At 44.6% G+C, this 21494-nt stretch overlaps 1 protein-coding gene across 2 annotated transcripts; it reads left to right on the top strand.

Annotated features, from left to right (window-relative positions):
• The first annotated feature begins 529 nt into the window (after window positions 1–529).
• LOC139545903 (zinc finger protein 271-like) lies at window positions 530–13476 on the top strand. 2 transcript variants are annotated; one of them, XM_071354126.1, is made up of 4 exons: window positions 530–851; window positions 1579–1775; window positions 8853–11314; window positions 11357–13476. In XM_071354126.1, the coding sequence occupies exons 2-4, from the start codon at window positions 1595–1597 to the stop codon at window positions 11390–11392; spliced, it is 2679 nt and encodes an 892-aa protein (XP_071210227.1). In that variant the 5' UTR covers window positions 530–851; window positions 1579–1594; the 3' UTR covers window positions 11393–13476. The 2 variants fall into 2 exon arrangements, with proteins under 2 accessions (XP_071210227.1, XP_071210217.1); XM_071354116.1 differs by having other exon boundaries at window positions 8853–13476.
• Window positions 13477–21494: the final 8018 nt, after the last annotated feature.

The raw sequence follows: 21494 nt of genomic DNA, 5'->3' as shown, positions 1-21494 counted from the left end.
TCTAATTTACAATGACGGCCTACCGGGGAACAGTGGGTTAACTGCCTTGTTCAGGGGCAGAACAATCTAGCAACCTTTCGGTTACTGCCCCAACGCTCTAACCACTAGGCTACCTGCGGTATGTTTTAATTGTAGGGGTGCACATGGGTCTGGAGATCAGAAATGTCCAGTTAGAGAGAGGCAGGTTGAGGTTACCAGGGTTAGAATAGTGCAGAAGTTGTCATATGCTGAGGCAGTGAAGGAAGTAGAGGAAGATGGGTCAAGGGGGAGGGATCCTGAGAGGAGTGGTGTAAGTAGTAGATCTGCACCAGTACAGAGGGATAGGCCGAGGAGTGATGTATGCTTCAGTAAGATTGGATTTTTTGAATTTATCGCATTGTTTATCAACTGTATTGCAGGGATGGAAGATAAGTTGCAGAAAATTGAAGTTGTGGTGGCAGTTGCAGAGAAGTATTTGGTTGTATGAGATTTGACATCAGAAGAGTTACAGGGTGTGTTAAGTGGTCCTGTCCTTTCAGGCTGTTGGCCTGAGGTACGATTACATAGATTTAGTGGAGTAGGGTGGTGGGTTTTTAATTAGTGTAGGGTTAGATGGTAGGGTATTTGTTCATTTATTAACTTAAAAAAAGAAGAAGCGAACTATAAGGGAGTTATACTCCAGTCTAGGTGGTGGCGGTAATGCAACGTGTATTGGATGCCAACCGCCGTTAAACCACATCGAAGAAGAAGATCCCGTCATACAGATGTGTTTATACCATATAGAATAATACATTGAACGGTTCTGCTTGCTCTCACAGGATCTCATCATTTGCATTTACAGCCAAACGATTACAGAAAAGTTAACTGTTCAGGTATTTACATTTTAAATGTGACCTTGTAGTTGGGTATGTAAACTAACGCATTCCATAAATCTGCAGTGGTTGCCGCGGCCTTTCTTTGTTGTTGTTTTCCCAGCAAGGTAGCCATTAGTCAGCTAGATAGTTAGTTAGTTACAACCTCCAATCCGTTAGTATAGCTAATGTTAGTTAGCTAACTACAGTTCAGGGTAACGGTTGAAGTGTGACTTGCGTTTGGTAGCCAGCTATCGTCTCATTGTGAGCAAAATGACTAGCGAGGAATTAGCTAGCTAGCTAAATTAGCTGGACCAACCGCTGCTGAATTACCTGGCTACCCGTTTATACTAAAATCATTCCATGAATCTGCAGTGGTTGCCACTGCCGGGCCTTGATGATGTTTCCCCAGCTATCCATTAGCGATTAGCACGCTAGATAGTTAGCTACCTACACCCCTCCAACCCGTTTCTTAAGCTAGGTAGCTAACTTCAGTTCAGGGTAACGGTTGAAGTGTGACTTGCGTTTGGTAGCCAGCTATCGTCTCATTGTGAGCAAAATTACTAGCGAGGAATTAGCTGGACCAACCGTTACTAATGGCTACCGATTTATGCTAATCCCTGTTGGACGTGATGTGTGGTTAGCTCGTTTAGCAAACGTTACATATTTGTGTTGTCTATTCTGTAGCAATCCCACGAAAGATCCATTTGTGAAAACCATCCTGAACTATTTGGGTCTCCGCTTTTAGATCTACCCAGCCTACCATGTCAGAGCCGGGTTCTGGCTGTGGTGTTCCGGCCCAGACAAGCTCACAACAGGGTCCAGAGGTGATGACAGTGAAGCTGGAGGACTGCAGTCAAACACTGGAACTCAATGTGATTGTGAAAGAGGAGGAGGAGGAGGAGGAGGAGAGAGAAATCAAGGAGGAAGAAAATAGTGACTCGGGTGAGTTCTGAAGGTCTTTTCCCACTAGCACAGCCTTTGCTGATAGCTACTTTATTGAGGAAACATATACTTACTATGATTGAGAAATGTGGTGGTCTCACCTACTTAAGATGGATGCACTAACTGCAAGTCGCTCTGGTTAAGCGCGTCTGCTAAATGCCTATGAAAAATGTTCAGACTTACATCCTCTTTGACTTGAGTTCAGGCTGTGTTTGAGAGGGAGGACGAATTGCTTTATCACCAAACATGATAATATTTTATATATTTAATTTGCGTTATCACTGTGTGATTCAAAGCAACAAGCCCCTAGTAAAGCCTTTCTTTCAATGCTCTGTTAATGTACCAGCCCTCTGGCTCACATCCCAACAAATTAAAGAGCAACTGAATTTAAAAAAAAAAAACTTCTCTGGTTGAAAATGGCTTATGTGGCATCGATATTAGTCAAACATTTATTCCACTTTCAATATTGACTAAAGTGTAAGTAGGATAATTTTGGTCATAAAGTATATTCCAAAACAGTTGTGAGATTTGTGTAACTCAGGTGGTCACGACGTACATGAGGGTTGTGTTTTGGATTCCAATCGTGCCCCACTAACACAACAACCTGATCACTGACAACGATGAGACAGCCTATAGGTAGGAGGTCAGAGACCTGACCGTATGGTGCAAGTACAACAACCTCTCCCTCAATGTGATCAAGACAAAGGAGATGATTGTGGACCACAGGAAAAAGGCGGACCGAGCACGCCCCCATTCTCATCGACGGGGCTGTAGTGGAGCAGGTTGAGAGCTTCAAGTTCCTTTGGCGTCCACATCACCAACAAACTAACATGGTCCAAGCTCACCAAGACAGTCGTGAAGAGGGCATGACAAAACCTATTCCCCCACAGGAGACACAAAGACTTGGCATGGGTCCTCAGATTTTTACAGCTACACCATCGAGAGCATCCTGACGGGTTGCATCACTGCCTGGTATGGCAACTGCTCGGCCGCAAGGCACTACAGAGTGTAGTGCGTACGGCCCAGTACATCACCAGGGCCAAGTTTCCTGCCATCCAGGACCAGGCGGTGTCAGAGGAAGGCCCTAAAAGGAAGGCCCTAAAAATCGTCAAAGACTCCAGCCACCCTAGTCATAGACTGTTCTCTCTGCTACCGCACGGGAAGCAGTACCAGAGTGCCAAGTCTAGGTTCAAGAGGCTCCTAAATAGCTTCTACTTCCAAGCCATAAGACTCCTGAACAGCTAATCAAATGGCTACGCAGACTATTTGCATAGTCTGGGTAGCCATTCCCTTCTCCTAGCTGCCAACCGCCTTGCTCCGAAGCACCTCTCACTCACATGGCTCTCTCAGACATCTCAATTCTTATTAGCCAATTCCCATCACGTGATCAGGTCCATCTCACAGTCGTCGCAGCTCCGAGGTAGGCTACTAGTGAAGGCCGACACATCGGGGTAGGCTACTAGTGAAGGCCGACACATCGGGGGAGGCTACTAGTGAAGACCGACACATCGGGGGAGGCTACTAGTGAAGACAGACACATCGGGGGAGGCTACTAGTGAAGCCGACACATCGGGGGAGGCTACTAGTGAAGGCCGACACATCGGGGTAGGCTACTAGTGAAGGCCGACACATCGGGGTAGGCTACTAGTGAAGACCGACACATCGGGGGAGGCTACTAGTGAAGGCCGACACATCGGGGGAGGCTACTAGTGAAGGCCGACACATCGGGGTAGGCTACTAGTGAAGACCGACACATCGGGGGAGGCTACTAGTGAAGGCCGACACATCGGGGTAGGCTACTAGTGAAGGCCGACACATCGGGGTAGGCTGTTAGTGAAGGCCGACACATCGGGGTAGGCTATTAGTGAAGGCCGACACATCGGGGTAGTCTATTAGTGAAGGCCGACACATCGGGGTAGGCTATTAGTGAAGGCCGACACATCGGGGTAGGCTATTAGTGAAGGCCGACACATCGGGGTAGGCTACTAGTGAAGGCCGACACATCGGGGGAGGCTACTAGTGAAGGCCGACACATCGGGGTAGGCTACTAGTGAAGACCGACACATCGGGGGAGGCTACTAGTGAAGGCCGACACATCGGGGTAGGCTACTAGTGAAGGCCGACACATCGGGGTAGGCTGTTAGTGAAGGCCGACACATCGGGGTAGGCTATTAGTGAAGGCCGACACATCGGGGTAGTCTATTAGTGAAGGCCGCCACATCGGGGTAGGCTATTAGTGAAGGCCGACACATCGGGGTAGGCTATTAGTGAAGGCCGACACATCGGGGTAGGCTACTAGTGAAGGCCGACACATCGGGGTAGGCTGTTAGTGAAGACAGACACATCGGGGTAGGCTACTAGTGAAGACCGACACATTGGGGTAGGCTGCTAGTGAAGACAGACACATCGGGGTAGGCTACTAGTGAAGACCGACACATCGGGGTAGGCTGTTAGTGAAGACAGACACATCGGGGTAGGCTACTAGTGAAGACCGACACATCGGGGTAGGCTTCTAGTGAAGACAGACACATCGGGGTAGGCTATTAGTGAAGACCGACACATCGGGGTAGGCTATTAGTGAAGACAGACACATCGGGGTAGGCTACTAGTGAAGACCGACACATCGGGGTAGGCTGCTAAGTGAAGACCGACACATCGGGGTAGGCTGCTAGTGAAGACAGACACATCGGGGGATGCTGCTAGTGAAGACAGACACATCGGGGTAGACTGCTAAGTGAAGACCGACACATCGGGGTAGGCTATTAGTGAAGACAGACACATCGGGGTAGACTGCTAAGTGAAGACCGACACATCGGGGTAGGCTATTAGTGAAGACAGACACATCGGGGTAGACTGCTAAGTGAAGACCGACACATCGGGGTAGGCTGCTAGTGAAGACCGACACATCGGGGGAGGCTACTAGTGAAGACCGACACATCGGGGTAGGCTGCTAGTGAAGACCGACACATCGGGGGAGGCTACTAGTGAAGACAGACACATCGGGGTAGGCTGCTAGTGAAGACAGACACATCGGGGTAGGCTGCTAGTGAAGACAGACACATCGGGGTAGGCTGCTAGTGAAGACAGGCACATCGGGGGATGCTGCTAGTGAAGACCGACACATCGGGGTAGACTGCTAAGTGAAGACCGACACATCGGGGTAGGCTATTAGTGAAGACCGACACATCGGGGGAGGCTACTAGTGAAGACAGACACATCGGGGTAGGCTGCTAGTGAAGACAGACACATCGGGGTAGGCTGCTAGTGAAGACAGACACATCGGGGTAGGCTGCTAGTGAAGACCGACACATCGGGGTAGGCTATTAGTGAAGACAGACACATCAGGGGGATGCAACGGTCTTATCGGATTCCAAGACGCATATTGAAGATGTTAGAATAAATGTCCACTTTTTGGTCGACAAGATGAGTAACGAACAGGCTGCTGCTTTTATTACGTCAATGTTCTATCGCCCCATAGTACAAACATTGACCTCTTCTATTGGTCAGCTTGTCAGGGAACAAGATGAGTAACGAACAGACTGCTGCTTTTACTATGTCAATGTACTATCCCCCCATAGTACAAACATTGACCTCTTCTATTGGTCAGCTTGTTGTTCTGTGCGAGAAGTAAATATTCCAGACCAGACTCTGGGACAGTTGTGGGGTGATAGATCCCAAATGAATACAACCACTGTACATCAAAACACCCTTTAATAACAATGAGGCTGATCAGAATGTTTAGTTACCATTTTTTTTGTAAAGTATTATTTAGTCTCATTATAAGCTCAGCAATGTCCACACGGCAATAGGCTATAAGCTCAGCAATGTTCACACGGCAGTAAATCAAATCAAATTTTATTGGTCACATACACATCGTTAGCAGATGTTAATGCCAGTGTAGCGAAATGCTTGTGCTTCTAGTTCCGACCGTGCAGTAATATCTAACAAGTAATCTAACAATTTCACAACAACTACCTTATACACACAAGTGTAAAGGAATTATTCAGAATATGTACATATAAATATATGGATGAGCGATGGCCGAACGGCATAGGCAAGATGCAGTAGATGGTATAGAGTACAGTATATACATATGAGAAGTAATGTAGGATATGTAAACATTATATAAAGTGACAGTTTAAGTGACTAGTGATACATTTATTACATCCAAATGTTAATTATAAAAGTGGCTAAAGATTGAGTCTGTATGTTGGCAGAAGCCACTCAATGCTAGTGATGGCTGTTTAAGTCTGATGGCCTTGAGATAGATCCTGTTTTTCAGTCTCTCGGTCCTAGCTTTGATGCACCTGTATTGACCTCGCCTTCTGGATGATAGCGGGGTGAACAGGCAGTGTCTGGGTGGTTGTTGTCCTTGAGGATCTTTTTTTCCTTCCTGTGACATCGGGTGGTGTAGGTGTCCTGGAGGGCAGGTAGTTTGCCCCAGTGATGCGTTGTGCAGACCTCACTACCCTCTGGAGATCCTTACGGTTGTGGGCGGAGCAGTTGCCGTACCAGGCGGTGATACAGCCCCTCCCCCTACAGGAGAGGGCCTAGAACTCACCCTTGTGGGGCCCCAGTGTTGAGGATCAGTGGGGTGGAGATGTTGCTTCCTACCCTCACCACCTAGGGGCGGCCTGTCAAAGTCCAGGACCCAGTTGCACAGGGCGGGGTCGAGACCCAGGGTCTCGAGCTTCATGACGAGTTTGGAGGTTACTATGGTGTTGAATGCTGAGCTGTAATCGATGAACAGCATTCTTACATAGGTATTCCTCTTGTCCAGATGGGATAGGGCAGTGTGGTTGCGATTGCGTTGTCTGTGGAACTATTTGGTCGGTAAGCAAATTGGAGTGGGTCTAGGATGTCAGGTAGGGTGGAGGTGATATGATCCTTGACTAGTCTCTCAAAGCACTTCATGATGACAGAAGTGAGTGCTACGGGGCGATAGTCATCTAGTTCAGTTACCTTAGATTTCATGCGAACAGGAACAATGGTGGCCCTCTTGAAGCATGTGGACACAGCAGACTGGGATAGGGATTGATTGAATATGTCCGTAAACACAACAGCCAGCTTGTTTGCGCATGCTCTGAGGACGCGGCTAGGGATGCCGTCTGGGCCTTTAACACGTTTAAATGTTTTACTCACGTTGGCTGCTGTGAAGGAGAGCCCGCAGGTTTTGGTAGTGGGCCGTGTCAGTGGCACTGTATTGTCCTCAAAGCAAGCAAAGAAGTTGTTTAGTTTGTCTGGGAGCAAGACATTGGTGTCCGCGACGGGGCTGCTTTTCTTTTTGTAATCCGTGATTGGCTGTAGACCCTGCCACATACGTCTCGTGTCTGAGCCGTTGAATTGCGACTCTACTTTGTCTATATACTGACGCTTAGCTTGTTTGATTGCCTTGCGGAGGGAATAGCTACACTGTTTGTATTCAGTCATGTTTCCGGTTGCTTTGCCATGATTAAAAGCAGTGGTTTGCACTTTCAGTTTTGCACGAATCCACGGTTTCTGGTTGAGGAAGGATTTAATAGTCACCGTGGGTACCATATCACCGATGCCCTTGCTAATAAACTTGCTCACTGAATAAGCGTATACATCAATGTTATTGTCCGATGCTATCCGGAACATATCCCAGTCCACATGAACGAAGCAATCTTGAAGCGTGGAATCAGATTGGTCGGACCAGCATTGAACAGACCTGAGCACGGGCGTTTCCTGTTTTAGTTTCTGTCTACAGGCTGGGAGCAACAAAATGGAGTCGTCTTCAGATTTGCAGAGGGAGGGCTTTGTACGCGTCACAGAATTTAGAGTAGCAATGATCCAGAGTGTTGCCAGCCCGGGTCGCGCATTCAATATGCTGATCAAATTTAGAGAGCCTTGTTTTCGGATTAGCCTTGTTAAAATCCCCAGCTACAATAAATGCAGCCTCAGGATATGTGGTTTCCAGTTTACATAGTCCAATGAAGTTCTTTCTGGGCCGTCAAGGCGTCTGCTTGGGGGGGATATACACGGCTATGATTATAATCGAAGAGAATTCTCTTGGTAGATAATGCGGTCGGCATTTGATCGTAAGGAATTATAGGTCAGGTGAACAAAAGGACTTGAGTTCTTGTATGTTGTTATGATCACACCACGACTTGTTAATCATAAGGCATACACCCCCGCCCTTCTTCTTACCAGAGAGATGTTTGTTTCTGTCGGCTCGATGCATGAAGAAACCGGGTGGGCTATAAGCTCAGCAATGCGCACACGGCAGTAGGCTATAAGCGCAAATGTTCCAAATTGCATTTATAATTTATGGTTAAATAGTTTAAAATGTTGACTGCCTCCGCTCAGATTGCAAGGTGGGTGATGTTGCGGTGCTCAACAGTCACTGGCCTTTCTCTCCTATCTGAATGAACAGTGCCTCTGGTATGACAGAATCAAGCCTTTAGACCTTAATATTAATTATCCTTGTCAAACATGACAGACTATGGTATTGACTACAGCCTATTTTGGGCAAATGGGGAATTGAGACGATGCGCACTTGCATCTCAACTGCCACTTGTCAAAATTCCCATTCGCGAACATCTTGTGTCCCGCCGCGACCTGTTTTGTAACATGATTTGCTATGAAACACTGACTTACACACTCTGGTAATGGATAGCGAGAAAGTTGTAAGAAACAAATCGGTACGGAAACACATGTGTCGCCAGTGAGCTGATAAGCTGATGGAGCTAACGTGGCCTGCCTGCTCAATGTATCTGCTTCATTGACAAACACAGAGATGGAACTTGGCTGGCTAGTGATTTTAGGAACTAATAAATGTTGTTGGTGAAGGGTATGGAACCCTGGTCTCTGGTGGGGAGTCTTAAATGTGATTGGTGTAGGGGAGTTTTATCACTACATCATGGCTCTGCACTAATTACAGATTTCTTGATTGATCTGAGATTATTTCGGACTATTTTGAGGAAGTGGTAGGATATGTTGTTGCTACCGTAACTAGTTTTTTCAGCTGTTATTTAAGGTTAAATCCTGCATTTCTAAGCCTAAAAGCCTTTGTTCCTCTTTCTGTTTCTTACCCAATATGTGTTCATATTCTTACAGGAAAGAGCTCCAACCCAGGCTCAGACAGCAAGCCCAGTCCCACAGCATCAGGAAATCATAAACAATGCAGACAGAAGCACCAACCCTGCTGTAGCGACAGTTTTATTTGTCCAACTCACCTCAAATCACTCAAACAGACTCCCAAAATAAAGAAGACATACCTCTGCTCCCAATGTGGGAAGAGTTTCAGTCGGACAGGAGACCTAAAGAGTCATCAGAGATCACACAGTAAAAAAAAGCCTTACCACTGTGCTCAGTGTGGGGAGGGATTCACTCAGCTTGGAAGTCTAAAAAGTCACCAGAGAATACATACAGGGGAGAAGCCTTACCACTGCTCCCAGTGTGGGAAGAGCTTTAATCGTTCAGGAAACCTTACAGAACATCAAAGAATACATACAGGGGAGAAGCCTCACCACTGCACCCAATGTGGGAAGTGTTTCAGTCGGGCAGGAATTCTAAAGACTCATAAGAGAACTCACACAGGAGAGAAACCTTTCCACTGCTCTGCTTGTGGGAAGAGTTTTACAAGAGAAGTAAGCCTAAAGAATCATCAAAGAGTACACACTGGAGAGAAACCTTTCCACTGCTCCACATGCGGGAGGGGTTTCAGTGAGAAAGTAAATCTTAATAGACATGAGAGAGTACATAGTGAAGAGAAGCCTTACCACTGCACCACATGTGGGAAGAGCTTTAATCATTCAGGAAGCCTTAAGGAACACCAGAGAATACATACAGGGGAGAAACCTTACCACTGCACTGAGTGTGGAAAGAAATTCCGTTTTGCAGGAGATCTAAAGAATCACCAGAGATCACACAGTAGAGAGAAGCCTTACCACTGCTCTCTTTGTGGGAAAAGTTTCAATCAACCCGGAAACCTAAAGAGTCATCAGCGAATACACATAGAAGAGAAGCCTACCTGTACTGTCAATGTGATTATCAAAGAGGAGGAGGGTGAGAGGGAAATCAATGATAAGGTAAAGAGAGAAGTTGAGGAAAGTAATGGTGTAGTTGACTCAGGTACTTCAAGACTACCTGGTCGTTATCGTTACCCCTGCCCTCAATGTGGGAAGAATTTTAGTTCCTCAAGTAATCTAAAGAATCATCAAAGAGTACACACTGGAGAGAAACCTTTCCACTGCTCAGCATGTGGGAAGCGTTTCCGTGAGAAAGCACACCTTAAGAGACATGAGAAGGTACATAGTGGAGAGAAGCCTTACAACTGCTTCGAATGTGGGAAGAATTTCCGTTTGGAAGATACTCTACAGAAACACCAGAGAATCCACACAGGAGAGAAGCCTCACCACTGCTCTCTTTGTGGGAAGAGCTTTAATCATTCAGGAAGCCTTAAAGAACATCAAAGAATACATAGTGGAGAGAAGCCTTACCACTGCTCTTTTTGTGGGAAGAGCTTCTATCATTCAGGAACCTTTAAGAAACATCAGCAAAGACACATTGGAGTGAAACCTACCTGTAATCTCAATGTGATTGTCAAAGAGAAGGATGATGACTGTACTCTCAATGTGATTGTCAAAGAGGAGGATGGTGACTGTAATCTCAATGTGATTGTCAAAAAGGAGGATGGTGACTGTACTCCCAATGTGATTGTCAAAGAGGAGGATGGTGACTGTAATCTCAATGTGATTGTCAAAGAGGAGGATGATGACCCAGATACATCAAGACTACCTGATTGTGGTCTTTACCCCTGTCCTCAATGTGGAAAGAATTTTAGTTCCTCGAGTAATCTAAAGAATCATCAAAGAGTACACACTGGAGAGAAACCTTTCCACTGCTCTGCATGTGGGAAGAGTTTCAGTGAGAAAGCAAACCTTAAGAGACATGAGAGGGTACATGAGAAGGAAAAGAGAGAAGTTGAGGAAGAGGAGAAAACTGGTGGTGTAGTTGACCAAGGTACATCAAGACTACCTGGTCGTGGGAGTTACCCCTGTCCTCAATGTGGGAAGAGTTTCAGTTCCTTAGGTAATCTAAATAATCATCAAAAAGTACACACGGGAGAGAAGCCTTACCACTGCACCCAATGTGTGAAGAGCTTCAGTGAGAAAGCAAACCTTAAGAGACATGAGATAGTACACAGTGGAGAGAAGCCTTACCACTGCACCCAATGTGGGAAGAATTTCCGTGTGGCAGATACCCTACAGAAACACCAGAGAATCCACACAGGAGAGAAGCCTAACCACTGCTATTTTTGTGGGAAGAGCTTTGATAATTTAGGCAGCCTTAAGGAACATAAAAAAATACATAATGGAGAGAAGCCTTACCACTGCACTCAATGTGGGAAGAGCTTCAATTACTCAGGAAATTTTAAGAAACATCAAAGAATACATATTGGAGAGAATCCTACCTTTACTCTCAATGTGATTGTCAAAGAGGAGGAGGAAGATGGAAAAGAGGGAGAAGTTGAGGTCAAAGAGGGAGAAGTTGAGGTCAAAGAGGGAGAAGTTGAGGTCAAAGAGGGAGAAGTTGAGGTCAAAGAGGGAGAAGTTGAGGTCGAGAAGAGAGAAGTGAAGGAAGAGGCTACATAAGCTAACTAGGAAAGGAGAGTTATACCTCCTATCCTTGCAATGCTGTCTTCTGTGTCAATATGGGATTGGGCAGCACCATTGAGGGCGATCTCCATTTTAAAATAGTTCATATCTTCTACTTCTATGAGTGTATTGGAAGGTAGCAAATAAACTGAAAAGGTAAATACCACCACCTATTTTGGTGGAGTGTGTATAATCTGAACAGGATACCACCTAATGTGCTGCAGTGTGTTCAGTCTGAACAGGTACAAAGCCAAGGTTGGTGATTTACTGCTACTTGCAGTTATGGAATGTTAGCTCAGGACTATAATTCATTGGTTAACTCCTTCTGCTGACCTGGATGGAATTATACCTTCCTTCCTTAACCCACAGTAAGTCCCACCATTTTGACTACTTCAAAATGGTGAAAGTCCTCAATGGTGCTGCTCATTAGACAATACAGTGGAAAAGCCTCACCATTGCTCTCGTTATAGAAAATCTCTTATTCACTAAAGCATGTGATATATATATGTATAGAAACTGCGTTCCAGGACACAGATTCATGCTCGGAGTTCATTTGACCGTGGGTTGGCGACAATGCAGCTTTTAAAGGCAATTTCCGACTGTGCGAACATATGCAGCATTTACCGTGAATAAGATGTACGCAATAGTGGGAACATTGCCTTTAAAAGTCGGATTGAATCCCAGCTTCTGTCTAGTCATGGTAAAAATGTTACATCTTTCTTCCATTTAGCAGAAGCTTTTATCCAAAGTGATTTATTCTGGATGCATAGCACAAACAACACTATCTAACACATTAAAGGACCAATCCCAAGTTGAACCAATAACAAAGCGAGCCACCCTTTGGTATAAAGCTTAGGGATGGGCCTGGAGACGTGTAACCACTTTCACATTCATAGACAGAGCTATGGACTGACCATTCATGATGTCATAATGATCTGCTATGAACTGACCATTCATGATGTCATAATGATCTGCTATGGACTGACCATTCATGATGTCATAATGATCTGCTATGGACTGACCATTCATGATCTCATAATGATCTGCTATGGACTGACCATTCATGATATCATAATGATCTGCTATGGACTGACCATTCATGATCTCATAATGATCTGCTATGGACTGACCATTCATGATATCATAATGATCATTTTAACCATGTTTTTGGCTATACAGGGTTTGTTTACATTTACAATGTTTCCAAACATTGGAGGACAACAAGCTTATATTTTGGGGTTCTAATGGAGTGTGACAGTTGAAATAATCTCATGAGGGATTATAAATGATATGTTTAAGAATCAATAGGGATATACAGTATCATTAATTTATAAGTCTAAAAATGTATGTTACAACTGCAGATCGCCCCTTTTAAACACTATAGTATCATAACATATTTACATATATCATTACAACAGTTCACAGTAACAGAGGTCAGATAGGCCTACAGTTTACGTTGTTAAACAACGTCACTGCTTTACTTTTTAAACTGATGAGTGAGATGTGTAAAGGCACATTTGGATCACTACAAGGTCATTGATAAACTTATCTCAAATACAACCTGCCCCACCGCCTTCCTGTTTAAACGAGTAGTACAGCATCAATAGAGTAGTGCCCTGTGGGCCATCCTATTGAATACAAAATATGTCCATAGAATCATCCCACTGGGCACAGACGTCAGTTCAACGTCTAGTTTTAATTCATATTTGGTTGTGAATTCAACGTGAAATCAACAAAATATTTCACCATGTCATTGGATTTAGGTCAAAAGTTTAGTGGGGAAAAAATTAAAAAATTCCCTTTTTAAAAATCCGATCAGTTTTCCACGTTGACTCAACGTCATTGCATTGACGTTTTTGGTTGAAATGACGTGGAAACAACATTGACTCAACCAGTTTTTGCCCAGTAGGAGGATTATGACAGATTTCAGACAATCTTTTTTTAAACTCAGGAGAAGGGCTGGTTTGGATTGACATCAGAAGTAAACAATATGAGTGTATTGTTCTGTCATAATCTGGATGTAACCTGTGTGTAAAATATTGCCAAGTATCCTTGAATTATAAATGCAAAAAGAAACTGTCTGTGTAATGCCTCTTCTTCAATTGACATTGTATTATGTTGGTTGGCATGGCACCCACAACAATGCCTTTTTGTACACTTTCAGGAAGGTCAGGAAAATGGCATCCCTTGAGCGGGCAAGAACGAGATGTATGTTAGGAGAAGTGCAATATCATCATAAGGCAGGGTTCCCCAACTGGTGGCCCGCGGGTGGTTTTATTTGGCCCCCAAGTTTTCTGAGCAAAATGTTTATCAGCTCCAAGCGATTTTTTTATTAAAAAAATCTGTTCCCAAGTATTCCCACGCATAATAGAGAGAAACATGTGATCGTATACAAATGTAAACAAGGCTTGAAATTGTTTGTCAAACATATCTGTTTGGGCTTCTTGCGGTCAATTTGCAGTTATGTTCCTGCCCCCCGACCATCCGCTCAAGAAAAAAAATCGTCCCACAGCTGAATCTAGTTCATGATCCCTGTCATAAGGAGACGTATATACTTGAAATATGGAGGAGGAATGGAGGGAAAAAGAAAGGCAGAGGAGGTCAAAGAGAGAGAGGAAGGTTGAGCTTGAATCGGTTTAAAAATGGTGGGAAAAAAGGGAGATGGTTTGTCGAAGAAGAATGATAGAAAGTGTAAGCAGAGTGAGCTGTATGCCGGATCAAGCTCTGGAGGAGAAATGGAAGTGAATGAGGGTGAATTATAGGAGGTGGTAGGTGTGGTAAAGTTCTCGGAGCCCGAAGCGTGTAATGATGGTCAGGATAAAGATGAATCTGTGACTGTAGGAGTGACATTTTTGGAGAAAGTGGACCCCTGCCTTTTGGCTGATCCATTTGTGGTTTCAGGGTGGGTGTGAAAGGAGTTGGGTGCTATGAAATCAGTGAGGGTAACCAGAAGTGGTCTTGTGATAATTGTTTGTGTTTCTGCTGGTCAGAGGGAGCAGGCACTCCGCGTTAAACGAATGGGGGCAAGAAATGTGAATTGTTTTTGCTCTCTAGAAAAGAACACCATTGAAGGGAGTTATTACTGAGGTAGCGGTAAATGTGAAAGTGGACCAACTGAAGGGGAAGATTCCCAGTGTTTTTGATGTTCGTCGTTTGGTGCGACGCAGACAGGGTGGCGTGAGTGGTGAAACAGAAGAGTCATAGTCTGTCATTTTGATATTGAGTCTTTGCCCGACCAAGTGATGTTAGGATATTTCAGTTATACCGTACAAGCTTTTGTGCTGAATACAATACGTTGTTACAGGTATCAAGCTTATGGGCATGTGGCAGCAGTGTGTAGGAGGGAGGTTCCTAGGTGTGAGAAGTGTGCAGACAGGCATGAGACAAAGGAATGTGTAGCATTGGGGAAAATAGTGGTATGTGTTAATTGTAGGGGTGCCCATGGGGCTGGGGATCAGAAATGTCCAGTGAGAGAGAGGCAGGTTGAGGTTTCCAGGGTTAGAATAGTGCAGAAGTTGTCATATGCTGAGGCAGTGAAGGAAGTAGAGGAAGATGGGTTAAGGGGGAGGGATCCTGAGAGGAGTGGTGTAAATAGTAGAGCTGCACCAGTACAGCGGGATAGGCCGGGGAGTGATGTATGGTTCAGTAAGATTGTCTTTTTAGCGTTCATAGCAATGGTTATCAACTTTACTGAAGGGATGGAAAATAAGTCGCAGAAAATAGAGGTTGTGGTGGCAGCTGCATAGAAGTATTTGGTTGTACGAGAAGAGATACAGCGTGTAGAGTTGAGAAGATGGTGTCCTGTCCTTTCAGGCTGTTGGCCTGAAGTATGACTAGATAGATTTAGTGGAGTAGGATAGGTTTTATTTTTGCTCTTTTCGCATGCCAAAATAAGCTGTTGACCAATGGGTATTTCTAGGATTTTAAAACATTGTGGGCTTAGACCACAGCCAGTAAGGGGGTTTGTGGGCATCCTCCCCCACCCCCCAAAAAAATAAAATAAACATTAACAGCTACAGTTGAAGTCGGAAGTTTACATACACTTAGGTTGGAGTCATTAAAACTCGTTTTTCAACCACTCCACAAACTATAGTTTTGGCAAGTCAGTTAGGACATCTACTTTGTGCATGACACAAGTAATTTTTCCAACAATTGTTTACAGACAGATTATTTCACTTAACTCACTGTATCACAATTCCAATGGGTCAGAAGTTTACATATACAGTGGGGAGAACAAGTATTTGATACACTGCCGATTTTGCAGGTTTTCCTACTTACAAAGCATGTAGAGGTCTGTAATTTTTATCATAGGTACACTTCAACTATGAGAGACGGAATCTAAAACAAAAATCCCGAAAATCACATTGTATGATTTTTAAGTAATTAATTTGCATTTTATTGCATGACATAAGTATTTGATACATCAGAAAAGCAGAACTTAATATTTGGTACAGAAACCTTTGTTTGCAATTACAGAGATCATACGTTTCCTGTAGTTCTTGACTAGGTTTGCACACACTGCAGCAGGGATTTTGGCCCACAACTCCCTACAGATCTTCTCCAGATCCTTCAGGTTTCGGGGCTGTCGCTGGGCAATACGGACGTTCAGCTCCCTCCAAAGATTTTCTATTGGGTTCAGGTCTGGAGACTGGCTAGGCCACTCCAGGACCTTGAGATGCTTCTTACGGAGCCACTCCTTAGTTGCCATGGCTGTGTGCTTCGTGTCGTTGTCATGCTGGAAGACCCAGCCACGACCCATCTTCAATGCTCTTACTGAGGGAAGGAGGTTGTTGGCCAAGATCTCGCGATACATGGCCCCATCCATCCTCCCCTCAATACGGTGCAGTCGTCCTGTCCCCTTTGCAGAAAAGCATCCCCAAAGAATGATGTTTCCACCTTCATGCTTCACGGTTGGGATGGTGTTCTTGGGGTTGTACTCATACTTCTTCTTCCTCCAAACACGGTGAGTGGAGTTAGACCAAAAAGCTCTATTTTTGTCTCATCAGACCACATGACCTTCTCCCATTCCTCCTCTGGATCATCCAGATGGTCATTGGCAAACTTCAGACAGGCCTGGACATGCACTGGCTTAAGCAGGGGGACCTTGCGTGCGCTGCAGGATTTTAATCCATGACGGCGTAGTGTGTTACTAATGGTTTTCTTTGAGACTGTGGTCCCAGCTCTCTTCAGGTCATTGACCAGGTCCTGCCGTGTAGTTCTGGGCTGATCCCTCACCTTCCTCATGATCATTGATGCCCCACGAGGTGAAATCTTGCATGGAGCCCCAGACCGAGGGTGATTGACCGTCATCTTGAACTTCTTCCATTTTCTAATAATTGCGCCAACAGTTGTTTCCTTCTCACCAAGCTGCTTGCCTATTGTCCTGTAGCCCATCCCAGCCTTGTGCAGGTCTACAATTTTATCCCTGATGTCCTTACACAGCTCTCTGGTCTTGGCCATTGTGGAGAGGTTGGAATCTGTTTGATTGAGTGTGTGGACAGGTGTCTTTTATACAGGTAACGAGTTCAAACAGGTGCAGTTAATACAGGTAATGAGTGGAGAACAGGAGGGCTTCTTAAAGAAAAACTAACAGGTCTGTGAGAGCCGGAATTCTTACTGGTTGGTAGGTGATCAAATACTTATGTCATGCAATAAAATGCAAATTAATTATTTAAAAATCATACAATGTGATTTTCTGGATTTTTGTTTTAGATTCCGTCTCTCACAGTTGAAGTGTACCTATGATAAAAATTACAGACCTCTACATGCTTTGTAAGTAGGAAAACCTGCAGTGTATCAAATACTTGTTCTCCCCACTGTACTAAGTTGACTGTGCCTTTAAACAGCTTGGAAAAATCCAGAAAATGTCATGGCTTTAGAAGCTTCTTATAGGCTAATTGACATAATTTGAGTCAATTGGAGGTGTACTTGTGGATGTATTTCAAATGGACAGTGACCCCAAGCATACTTCCAAAGTTGTGACAAAATGGCTTAAGGACAACAAAGTCAAGGTATTGGAGTGGCCATCACAAAGCCCTGACCTCAATCCTATTGAAAATGTGTAGGCAGAACTGAAAAAGCATGTGCGAGCAAGGAGGCCTACAAACCTGACTCAGTTACACCAGCTCTGTCAGGAGGAATGGGCCAAAATTCACCCAACTTATTGTGGGATGCTGGTGGAAGGTTACCCGAAACGTTTGACCCAAGTTAAACAATTTCAAGGCAATGCTACCAAATACTAATTGAGTGTATGTAAACTTCTGACCCACTGGGAATGTGATGAAAGAAATAAAAGCTGAAATAAATCATTCTCTCTACTATTATTTTGACATTTCACTTTCTTAAAATAAAGTGGTGATCCCAACTGACCTAAGACAGGGAAGTTTTTACAAGGATTAAATGTCAGGAATTGTGAAAAACTGAGTTTAAATGCATTTGGCTTAGGTGTATGTAAACTTCCGACTTCAACTGTAAATGCATGAATTTGGTGCACTTTGAGATTAGGACATTGAGAGATTAGATCTTTTTCAGGTAACTTGTACCTTCCCACCTGCCACAGCAGACACTGCCAGTACTCAATTACAGTAGCTACTGTGGGTCTCTCTACTTTGAAACACAAGTCTACAGTGTATTGCCAAAAAAACTCCATACCACTGAACAACTTCAAACAAACTCTGACCTGTCTAACGAGAGAAACTGATTAAAGAATCCCACAGTACCCAAACACCCTCTCTCGCACATACAGTACCAGTCACAAGTTTGGACACACCACATTCAAGGGTTTTTTCTTTATTTTTTACTATGTTCTACATTGTAGAATAATAGTGAAGACATCAAAACTATGAAATAACACATATGGAATCATCTAGTAACTTCTGTTGCTGTCCCTTAGTCTTCTATGCACTGCATAACTGTATGTACATGTGATTTTGGAGTCCCTTCTGGCAAAGAAGTATTTTTGTTTGTTTGTTGTTGATTAAAACACGATCTCCCAGAATCCCCAGCTCTCATTGGTAGTCCCCGCTGAGACTTTGTGGCAACTAGTGACAACCCAACAGAGTCGGGAAGTTTGAGACTGTGGATGCCGATGCGATAACAGTTACGGACAAGATTGAAGATTATTCGATTACGTTTTTTGCAACAATGTCTCCAGAACAGGTACAGAAAAATATTATACACTGGGTATATTTCTCGTTTTTAGATTGTGTAATAAAAAATATTCACCTTGTCAGCCAGAAATGTAGCTAATGTTAGCAATGACAAGGTAGCTAGCTAGCCAACTTCGCTAGCTAGCGACATAGTTGATGATAGCTACCGTGAATTATTCTAAAATGGATTAGATTGTTTCTTCTCAATCTCAACTGACAAAGCTAAAACATTTTTTTTTCTACATTTAAGCACATTTATAAAAAATAACAGAAATACCTTATTTACATAAGTATTCAGACCCTTTGTTTTGGGACATGAAATTGAGCTCAGGTGCATCCTGTTTCCATTGATCATCCTTAATATTTCTACAACTTGGAGTCCACCTGTGGTAAATTCAATTGATTGGACATGATTTGGAAAGGCACACACCTGTCTATATAAGGTCCTACAGTTAACAGTGAATGTCAGAGCAAAAACCAAGCCATGAGGTTGTGGGAATAGTCCGTAGAGCACCGAGACACTATTGTCGAAGCACAGATCTGGGGGAGGGTAGCAAAACATTTCTGCAGCATTGAAGGACCCCAAGAACACAGTGGCCTCCATCATTCTTAAATGGAAGAAGTTTAGAACCACCAAGACTCTTCCTAGAGCTGGTCGCCTGGCCAAACTGAGCAATCAGGGGAGAAGGGCCTTGGTCAGGCAGGTGACCAAGAACCCAATGGTCACTTTGACAGAGTTCCTCTGTAGGGATGGGAGAACCTTCTAGAAGGACAACCATCTCTGCAGCAGTCTACCAATCAGGCCTTTATGGTAGAGTGTCCAGACGGAAGCCATTCCTCAGTAAAAGGCACATGACAGCCTGCTTAGAGTTTGCCAAAAGGCACTTAAAGGACTCTGACCATGAGAAACAAGATTCCCTGAATGCCAAGTGTAACGGATGTGAAATGGCTAGCTAGTTAGCGGGTACGCGCTACTAGCATTTCAATCAGTTACGTCACTTGCTCTGAGACTTAAGTAGGGTTGCCCCTTGCTCTGCAAGGTCCGCGGCTTTTGTGGAGTGACGGGTAACGACGCTTCGTGGGCGACCGTTGTCGATGTGTGCAGAGGGTCCCTGGTTCGCGCCCGTGTCGGGGCGAGGTGACGGTTTAAAGTTATACTGTTACATTGATGCTGTTGACCCGGATCACTGGTTGCTGCGGAAAAGGAGGAGGTTGAAAGGGGGGTGAGTGTAACGGATGTGAAATGGCTAGCTAGTTAGCGGGTACGCGCTAGTAGCGTTTCAATCAGTTACGTCACTTGCTCTGAAACCTATAAGTAGTGTTGCCCCTTGCACTGCAAGGGCCGCGGCTTTTGTGGAGCGATGGGTAACGATGCTTCGTGGGCGACCGTTGATGTGTGCAGAGGGGCGCGAACCAGGGACCCTCTGCACACATCAACGGTCGCCCACGAAGCATCGTTACCCATCACTCCACAAAGGCCGCGGCCCTTGCAGAGCAAGGGGCAACCCTACTTAAGTCTCAGAGCAAGTGACGTAACTGATTGAAATGCTAGTAGCGCGTACCCGCTAACTAGCTAGCCATTTCACATCCGTTACACTCACCCCCCTTTCAACCTCCTCCTTTTCCGCAGCAACCAGTGATCCGGGTCAACAGCATCAATGTAACAGTATAACTTTAGTACGTCCCCTCGCCCCGACACGGGCGCGAACCAGGGACCCTCTGTACACATCAACAACGGTCACCCTCGAAGCGTCGTTACCCATCGCTCCACAAAAGCCGCGGCCCTTGCAGTGCAAGGGGCAACACTACTTATAGGTTTCAGAGCAAGTGACGTAACTGATTGAAACGCTACTAGCGCGTACCCGCTAACTAGCTAGCCATTTCACATCCGTTACACAAGCGTCACGTCTGGAGGAAAGCTAGCACGAACCCTACGGTGAAGCATGGTGGTGACAGAATCATGGTGTGGGGATGTTTTTCAGCAACAGGGAGACTTGTCAGGATTGAGGGAAAGATGAACGAAGCAAAGTACAGAGAGATCCTTGATGAAAACCTGCTCCAGAGCACTCAGGACCTCAGACTGGGGTGAAGGTTCACCTTTCAACAGGACAACGACTCTAAGCAAACAGCCAAGACAACGCAGGAGTGCCTTCCGGTCAAGTCTCTGATTGTCCTTGAGTGGCCCAGAGCCCGGTCTTGAACCCGATCAAACATCTCTGGAGAGACCTGAAAATAGCTGTGCAGCGACGCTCCCAATCCAACTTGACAGAGCTTGAGAGGAACCGCAGAGAAGAATGGGAGAAACTCACCAAATACAGGTGTGCCAAGCTTGTACCGTCATACTCGAGACTGTAATCGCTGCCAAAGGTGGTTCAACAAAGTACTGAGTAAAGGGTCTGAATACTTATGTGATAGTTTTATTTAATACATTTACTAAAAAATTCTACAAATAAAAAATCTGTTTTTGCTTTGTCATTATGGGGTATTGTGTGTAAATTGATAAAAAAAAACATGTTTTAATCCATTTTAGAATAAGGCTGTAATGTGGAAAAAGTCAAGGGGGCAATCATGTCAATAGGTGCCAGCCATGGTGAGTGGAGACTAGAGGTCGACCGATTAATCGGAATGGCCAATTAATCGGGGCCGATTTCAAGTTTTCATAACAATCGGAAATCTGTATTTTTGGGCGCCAATTATTATTATTTTTTTATTATAATTTTTTTTTTTTTACACCTTTATTTAATCTTTATTTAACTAGGCAAGTCAGTTAAGAACACATTCTTACGACAGATTTTTAACCTTGTCAGCTCGGGGGATCCAATCTTGCATTGATTACATTGCACTCCACGAGGAGCCTGCCTGTTAGCGAGTGCAGTAAGCTAAGGTAAGTTGCTAGCTAGCATTAAACTTATCTTATAAAAAACAATCAATCAATGACTGTCATTGCTCCA

This window comes from Salvelinus alpinus, chromosome 2 (genome assembly GCF_045679555.1).
Source record: "Salvelinus alpinus chromosome 2, SLU_Salpinus.1, whole genome shotgun sequence".
NCBI classification, from domain to species: Eukaryota; Metazoa; Chordata; class Actinopteri; order Salmoniformes; family Salmonidae; genus Salvelinus; species Salvelinus alpinus.
The sequence above is the reverse complement of the archived record's forward strand: the minus strand, read 5'-3'. Positions and strand labels throughout refer to the sequence as shown.